We start from the raw sequence: 8,704 nt of genomic DNA, 5'->3' as shown, positions 1-8,704 counted from the left end.
TGTTCTGTTCTATTTTTAATGAACCAAATGGCACAAAGTCTGAGCTGGGAAATGGCAGTAATCCTTAAGTAATTCTTTATTGGCCATTTGAGGCATTTGTTGAAAGGCCGTTTATAAATAACTGTGTTAGGTGGTTGGTTACAAGTCAAAGTGGGTCCTTCTGGTTTTATCTTAACAGTTCTGTTCAAGAATCACTCCTAATATTTTATGGAGGACTTCAGTAAGAGATCTTACAAAGTAAGCCTCCCCTTCAACCGCTGTACTGATATCTTAGTTTGCTTTGGTAGTAAATGTTCAGCAATGGTTAAGTGAGCATGTTATTTAAACAACTGCTCTATCAGTTTTGATGGTTTTGTACTGAATCTAACTCAGTGCGTAAGGGAGAAGGAGGAACAGAGAGAAAAGTAGGGGAAGTGGCGCTTACCTCTCCTGCATTAGTTCCTCTTAGATTCTTGAGCTGACAAGCAATCTGCAGTCCACTGAGTACTTTGCAAGGGACATTGCTGCCTCTTTTAGCTATGCTTATGTGATGCTTGTGGACCTTGACCCATTCTGCTCCTCAGATTCATTACTTGAAAAAATTAATCCTAAATGTCTCCTGCAACTGTCTTCTGATGCTGTGGATGGGAAAGCAAAGCTACCTTGGATGTTTCACAGAATCACCAAGGTTTGAAAAGACCTACAACGTCATCCAGTCCAACCGTCCACCCATCACCAATAGTTCCCACTAATCCATGGCCCTCAACACAACATCCAAACGTTCCTTGAACACCTCCAGGGTTGGTGACTCCAGCACCTCCCAGGGCAGCCCGTTCTATTGCCTGACCACTCTTTCAGAAAAGCAGTATTTCCTAACGTCCAGCCTGAACCTCCCCTAGCACAACTGAAACCAATCCCTCCAAGCCCGACAACAAGTAAACAAAAAGCCCAACCCCCAACAACCTCCCTTCAGGTAGTTATAGAGAGCAATGAGGTCTCTCCTGAGTCTCCTCCAGGCTGAACAATCCCAGCTCCCTCAGCTTCTCCTCATAAGGCTGCACGCCAGACCCCTCCAATGGTGCCCACCGTCACTGTGGTGTGTATAGAGCGAGACAAGAAAGTTAACCAGAGACCAACTTTTATTGTGCATTGTTATGCAACAGAACAAATGGAGCTGGAGGTATGTAGTAATAAAACCAATATTCAAATTAGGATTAACGCCTGAAATAGTAAACTGCAGGTAACAAATGTCTTTATAATTAAAAAATATCGACTGTTTAAAAAATTCTCTAAGTTTTTTATATTTTTCAAAAGAAATGTGTGTTGCTACATAGAAAACAATTCACACATCCTATAGAAATTGTCACAAAAACCTTACTAGTCTATATTACACTATGCACTTTGTTTTGTACAGTATCTGGTAAAGGCCTATCCCTAACCTGTACTTACTCTACACAGTACAATCATCGTTAGAAAGTATTCATAGAATTAACTACACCATAACAATAAAAATATCAGGATTGATGGTTTTTTAATCACAGTTTCTCCACAAATATTTGTCATAGAAAATATAGCGAAGGCATGTTGGCACAGATGGGCGTGCGGTGCTGCTACACAAAGTTTGAGAGAAGGCAGATACATAAATGACAGTAAGATTAAAGAGCACGGAGGGATAAGACAAGGATCTATCCTCCTGGGACGTGCGGGAGTGACATGACGGATAGCAGCCTCCTGCCGCCAGCAGCCAGCACAGAAGGGATGTGCTGGTGTGCAAAGCACGGCGCGTCAATCCTGGTGTCTCGCTGTGCGAGTGCTTACAGCCATCTGTTATTTCAGGTTCCAGAGCGTTATATCTAACATCTTGCGGCTACATCGATGCTTTGAGGTGTGTAAATTTATAATGCCTCGTGACTCGGGTCATTGGAGTGAGAGGTGGTGGATTTTTAAATGAGATGGGTGGGTCAGGAGTCGAGTGGCCACAAAAGCAGTTAAAACAAGGGAGATGGCAAAACAAGACTAAACCCAAAAAAAGATAAGCTCCCATTTTCTGACAGTGGTCTGTGGCTGCTAGTCATGCACTGGTAACTGCACGCAAGCGGCAGAGGGAAAGGTTTTGCTCATAAATGAAAGCTGTTTCCAGTGCTTATGTGGCTTTTGGGTCAAAACTATACATTTGGGTGTTTTGCACAGTATGAGAGCGCAGGACTGTGAGTGGTACCAGGACACTGGCTATGCTTTTTACACTAAAAGTAAAGCTAGACTTACAAGGTATTCCAGGAGAATCTTCAGGCTACTAAGTGAGAGAGGTCTGTCCAGTCCAGTAATTCTGTCCTGAGACTGTTAAAAATGAAGCGTCTGTATTGTTAATCTCATATGTTCAAACATTTGAAAGGAGCCATCACAATGTTTACAAAAATACAGCATGGTACATATTGCTGTGGACAAATATACAGTATAATGCTGACTCGCACGCTCTGACATGTTTTGCCAAGTAGATCTGGCAAGTGTCACCACATAGAACATACACCAGCAAGACTTACACCATCTGAGCAATGTAACATCTTCTATAATAGTTCTCTTAAAAAACGTGTAAGTTCAACACAGAAAAGCTACTATAGGATATCTGTACTGTGACATTTCTATACACTGAGTTTCTCTCCCCTCAGCCACAGCACCTCATTGACTGGTCCAAGCAAGTCACCTCTGCCTGACATGAGAGATGCTGCCCCCAAACCCCTCAGCCAGTGGTAAGGTGCAGCGTGACTGAACTGCTGTTCATGTTAGAAAATAAATGGGATCATCTGCGTCAGATGAGCGCCTACCAGCCCCCTTTTCAGAAGTACCAATGTTAAAATAAGAGGTATTGGGACATTTAAGGGCCTAAAGCATATCCTGGCTGAGCAGGGTGCACACAGAAGCCTGCAGGCCGCTCACAAGGGCGGGTGACGAGGAGGCCGATGCCAGGACAAAATGGTGGTGTGGGTGAGCTGCTATTAATGGGACTGCCCCAGGCCCTTGTTTCCAGATAGGCTGGGGTTATGACTGCACTGCACTGCACTGCAGAGAGCCCTTTAAGGCCCTTATGGGAATGGGCTGTGTGTTCCCTGCCCTGCCCTGGCGCATGGGAGAAGGTTGGGAAAGAGAGAAGGGTGGAAGGAGGAATTAGTAGCTTCTCCAATGGTTTGAGCAAGGAGGGTGGGAAAGCTGGGCAGTATGAGAAACACGTTCAGGAGAAATAACACTGATGAGGTAGCACTAAAGGTGATCAAAATTTGGATTTTCTTTCCAAAAACCAGTTCCCCATCCCCGTCTGTTGGGAAACATCACCTCAAGGAGGCTGGGCCAGGCACTGACCAACGCCAGCAGCAGCCTGGGCGACTGACCAGGGTATGGAGATGGAAACACCCTGAAGCTGAAAGGGAAGGGGATTGTTTCTTTGGCATTACGTATTTCTGGAGTGCATCAATTTGGAGGGACGTGGGACTCCCAAGCCTTTGAAATTAAATGTCTTGAAAAAGGACAGATTGTTTTTCCTTTATATCAGCATCTGCTTCCCATATTGTACTCTGTTGTGAATTGGCTTCTCCTCTAGAACATATCCTTTTTTACAGCTCTTAGTCAGGATCCCAGGCTTACTTCTCTTACAAAGCAATGCTGAATTAGGATTTTCTAACTCAGCTCCTCCCTGAATGCACCACTGAACATCTGACTGTTGAGACCAGCACTTTGCCTCATCTATTTTGAGGAATGGATATGAAACACAAATTAAAGCAAAAACAAGGAAAGACAATTAAAAACCTCTAAAGCTACATAACGTAGCTTCAGAATAGCAACAGACAAAGCAAAACCCGTCTTCTGAAAAGGCAATTTGTTTTTTGCCATCTTTTCTTTTTTTGATGAAAACTGTCACAATCAAGTCTAATTCCCTAGAAATCTAAATGAAAATAGTCTCTATCCAACACAAAGAAAATTTTATCTATTAGAAGTGCCTGTTATTGTTCTGGGCCTTTGAAGGACTCTGTGGTTGACAACTGGTGCTGTTTGATGCAAGAAGCTTAATTTCCTGGCATAGTTGGCTAAAGGAGGTCGCTGAATTTTCCATCTTATGTGGTATTTTAAGGTAGCATTTGTAATTGTGCTACTTTCTGATTATGAAATAAGTGACCACTTCTTTTACTGTCACAAGCATGGAGATGTGTTCTTATATCTCCTGCACGGGAAAAGCAAATAGTATCTGGTTGTTATGTCTGAAGGTCCAGATCTGGGCCTGTTAGGAATACGCAAACAAAATGGCAGCTTTTGTTTCTTTAGAAGTCTTTGTAATATTGAAGAGATTTTTTCTCTAGAACTAGATGAAGCAAACTGCAGTTTCCCCTTGGGGTGCTACAAAGGGCTTGCAAATAATAGGCACTGAGAAATCCCATAGGGCAGATTCTGAAACAGACTTTTGTTGTTTTCTTAAATGAGGATATGATAGAATGGAGAAGTTGAGATGTATGCAGTATGTGTTCAAACATGCTTTGGACTCTTAAATGACTTCAGGGTAAGTATGCTTAACAAATAGTCTCTTCTAAATTAACCGCTTGCTACTGTTGTGTGAGTTTCCACTCACTGCTGTCAATCACCAGATCCATCTTGCATACCTCTATTGAAGACTTCATCCTGTGACCCCGGATGGTCAGTCCCTTCGTAATATGAGTTCCCATTGTGAAGGAAAGTCCCCACTGCACGCCCCTGACGAGCGTGTCCTACCGCGTCACTGAAGACCTTGTTGATCTGCTCTTCGGATGGCATCCACCAGTCAGGGTTGGAAGTACAATGCATTCTAATGAACTCTGCAGGAAAACAAGTAAGAATACAAAAAACAGCTTGTCTTGGCAGCACCTGCTATCACCCAGACATCAAAAGCCCATGGGAAATAAGAAACGGGGCATCACTGTTCTACTTAAGCAGAAGTAAAGCCTTATGGGAAATGCCATGATAATGCCAGCTGGACCTCCTGTACTTCTCTACAAGTGTGCTTCTCTACACGTATGTCTGCTCTTCTACCTGATGAGACCTGAAGATAAAATCCTCTCTTGTAGAAAGAAAAAGCATTAATTCTAAGTGACATTTATGATTCAGTGCCTGCAATAAATGTAAAAGAAGTTAAAACTGGGATGTGTTTCACTTGAAACCTGTTGTGTGTGTGTGGTTACTTTCAAGGACCTTCATCATCTCCCTCTGCTGGCCGCTGGAACAACAGCAGGCTGCTGCAACCTGCTCTAAAACGTGACTGCTGGCATTTCAGTTTGGTGCTACTTGGAGTTTCTTTCCTTTTAAGTCCTGCTCTTTTCATCTTTTGGTATCTGACACTTGTTTTTCCAGAGACTAAACTAGCCTTAGAAATAGCTAAATGAGATGAAAGGGGCTAAATTAGGGAGCCATGCAATAGTTATCAATGTGTGGGAAAGTGAACTGTACTGCATCTAATTTGGCCGTTTAAGCTGCCACTGCTTCTGTAGACAGCTGTTGGTGTGTGATGATTAGCTTTTAACATTTCTTTCCAGATTCTTTGATGTCCAATAACTACACTTGCAGAAGGTGCCTTACCGATTCTGGAATTAGAGCTGTTAGACAGGTCTCCAATAGGTGTTATTTGGACTATGAAACATCTAAGTCCAATTTTAAATGTCAGGGAGCCTCATTAGATATATTAGATAAATTGTATCTTATATGGAAACCCAGCTTCTTATTTATTCTGTAACATTAGTTATTCCCTCATGCAGTGCTGCATTTCCTAGGATATTTTTAAATTCCATTTTCTTCTGTTGACAAGCCAACAGCGCACAGTAAGTGGAGTAAGGTAACTTTATTACTGCCACAATGTCTTGAGACTAGGTAACGCTGTGCTCCTACATGAGTTGCTGTGCCTGCAGAATATCTCATTGGTTGGACAATTAGGATGTGATTTTTGCATAGCTCTGCAGAAGTGATAGCTGTCTAGGATTTAAGTTCATTTCCCAAAGAATGCTTCCACATTTGGTCTGCTTAGTGCCCAAAGAGGCAATTAGCCATACATGTAAATTCATCTACATGTGGAATTACTGTTAGTCCTAGTGGGAAGAGGCGGGGGAGAAAGAAGAAGAAAAGGGCATTAGCTCTCAGTTTGTGCACAAATCGTTAGATGAAATGTAAATCCATTTAGCAAATAGTATTCAGCCCTTCTGCCCACAGTTTCCAGGAGAAGTTCTAAGACCCTGAATCCAGCTCCAAACTCCATTGTTGCATGCTGTGCAATGGCCTTGCCCTTCTATTGAGCACTCATGGAGTTTATGTAAGGACTGACAAGAGTATCATATAACAGGTTAACAGGTTCTTTCATAGCAGAACATCTTTGTCTAATTTGGCTGTGTATAAAAACTGAGTTCTTTACCTGGTTACATCAATGTGCTACAACTAAATCTGTGATTTGCTTGGCCTTGCTGAATTCCTCTAAACCAAATGGGAAGAGGCTCCATCTTACGTGTAACGAGTTGGGGTTGCTGTCATGTGACTAAAAAATATTACTGTTGGCTGCTGAAAATGTATCAGTTTACACCACATTGATGAGTAAAACATTCCTGAAGTCAGCTCAGTCTAAATTTAAGGCATGTGCTCATAGAACGCTATACGTAAAGTTCATTAAATAAATGATAAGCAGATGCACTTAAGAAATGCAGGCACCAATACTACAAAAATACATATTTTTAAGGCAGAACATTAAAAGGCCCTGCTTTGTATGTTTTGTTATAAAGCACGGCAACAGGTCTTAACATTTCAGGAAACCCAAGTCTGAAATGCCACAACATAATGTTCTTCTAAATCTAGGTCCTTTTTCTGTATAGTCCAATATCGTCACTGTTTGCTGTTGTGAACTGCTTGGAAAACTCTTTGAGGGCAAATGTGGGGGTTCCCTAAATTTTACAGTAAATGTTACATCAGTATTTCAAAGAAGTTAAATCCTTGATAATGCATTTGTGCACACCTGTATTTATCTATCTAACCTGCAGATGTTGTTGGCCCTACTGAAAGACCAAACCTATTTTGAATTTTAGTAAGGTTTTGACTCAAAGGCCGTTCACTGACTTTGAGTGCCATTTGCTAAACACATGTTTGGCTTAAAATATTCCTTTGGTTAAACTTTATTGTGTATCAGCATCAAAGAATGCAGCTGTTTTACTATAAAAGAGGGCAAACAGGACTGCCTGATATTCCTTTGCAGTTTCACATGGTGTCATGCACTCACTGACTTATCTGTCTCCTCACTTAAGTAAGCAGCTCTGCTTTTTTTCCCGTTCAAATATCTATACACATAAATCTAATACATACATACGCATATGTATGTATTAAAAAACAAGGGTTTCTGGCTGCTTCTCACTTGTCTTTGAAACCCTTTCTAGATGCGCAACTGTCAGCCAAATGCTTCTACTGAGCCAGAGCCAATGCGGTGAAATGAGATCACATATGGTGGACACTGAGCGAAAGGATGCAGTACCTCTGAGACATGTTACTTTTACTGGATCCAGAGGACGTCTTTCAGGACCTGTCTCTCCTGACTGCACTGACCTTTTCCTTTTCCCAAGGCCGCATGAGTACTTAAGCTCATCGGTTGTGAAAACAAATCTGATGAGATATCGAAGGAGCCGCCGTCCATCTTTCTTTGATGAATTTACAGCCTCATCCCACTGTTTACTAGTGATGTAGACGGGATAGTTGTTCAGCAACTGCTTGCTCCCCTGAAAAAAGGAAATATTTCCACTGTTTATTTTACAAGGCAAATAGCGTCAGCTGCAATAAAAACACACACTTCTTAAACAGCTGGGATACTGACAGAGAAACGCACACTGAGGTGAACACATCATTGCTCTTACTGAGTACCTTTTCAATTACATCTCCATTTTTTATAACTGCAGCTTGGCAAGGTGAAAGGAACACGTCTAAGAGATGGCTACTGATAATTCGCACTTCAGCAAGTAGGTCAAAAAGTGCTGAGAACCAGCACTGGATATACTATTTAAATATAACCTTTCTTCTTAATCTGTTAAAATGCATAGAAAGGGGCTTTGAAGAGCATGATCAAATGGATCGCTTCACAGCAGCCGACGGTTTTCTTCAGAGGTGGCTCTTTTGGTCTATTTTTACAATAAACTTATCACTTCTGTAGCGCACACCTGAAACCTGACAGCAGTTACGTTGCTGTGAAAAAAAACATAAAGAAAATAAAGAAAGCAACTATGAAAACTAAAAGCTTCATTACTATTAATGAATGCCATATTAACTCAAATTACAGCTTTACAGGAATGCCACCGTGTCAGCTGGAAAGAAATTTTGCTTTTAACCTTCGTAATTTGTGTGCTTTAATATTCCAACATTAAATGAATGCCGAGGGACTAATTATGGGGATTCCTGTAATCCACACCCATTATAAACCCTCTTTAGTCAAACGTACCTCAACTGTGTTGCTTTCATTCTTGCCTCCTATAAAACGCTACACTTTGGGATTCGTCAATTAATGTATGATGGTACTGTTAATATACAAAATCAATAAGGAAATAAACCATGCAAATAACACCATGCCCTCCTAGACACTTGTACAGTGATGCCTGCAATAACAACACTTTATTAAAGTGTTTCTTACACCTGCGTGCTACACTTGTGGTCAACTGCTGCAAAGTTACCCTTCCTGCTTTCACATCTTTGATAT

The 8,704-nt window shown here is 41.5% G+C and overlaps 1 protein-coding gene across 2 annotated transcripts in view; it reads right to left on the bottom strand.

Moving 5' to 3' along the window:
• Positions 1–1,100: 1,100 nt before the first annotated feature.
• BEND4 (BEN domain containing 4) overlaps positions 1,101–8,704 on the bottom strand; it is a 29,384-nt gene continuing 21,780 nt past the window's right edge. The window contains exons 4-5 of one of the 2 annotated variants that reach the window (XM_015862454.2): positions 7,496–7,736; positions 1,101–4,814 (exon numbers count right to left, since the gene is read on the bottom strand). In XM_015862454.2, coding sequence (XP_015717940.1) covers positions 4,597–4,814; positions 7,496–7,736 — 459 coding nt within the window. In that variant the 3' untranslated portion in view covers positions 1,101–4,596. The remainder of the gene's footprint in view (positions 4,815–7,495; positions 7,737–8,704) is intronic. The other variant, XM_015862455.2, reaches the window with a different exon arrangement.

This window comes from Coturnix japonica, chromosome 4 (genome assembly GCF_001577835.2).
Source record: "Coturnix japonica isolate 7356 chromosome 4, Coturnix japonica 2.1, whole genome shotgun sequence".
NCBI lineage: Eukaryota > Metazoa > Chordata > Aves > Galliformes > Phasianidae > Coturnix > Coturnix japonica.
The sequence above is the reverse complement of the archived record's forward strand: the minus strand, read 5'-3'. Positions and strand labels throughout refer to the sequence as shown.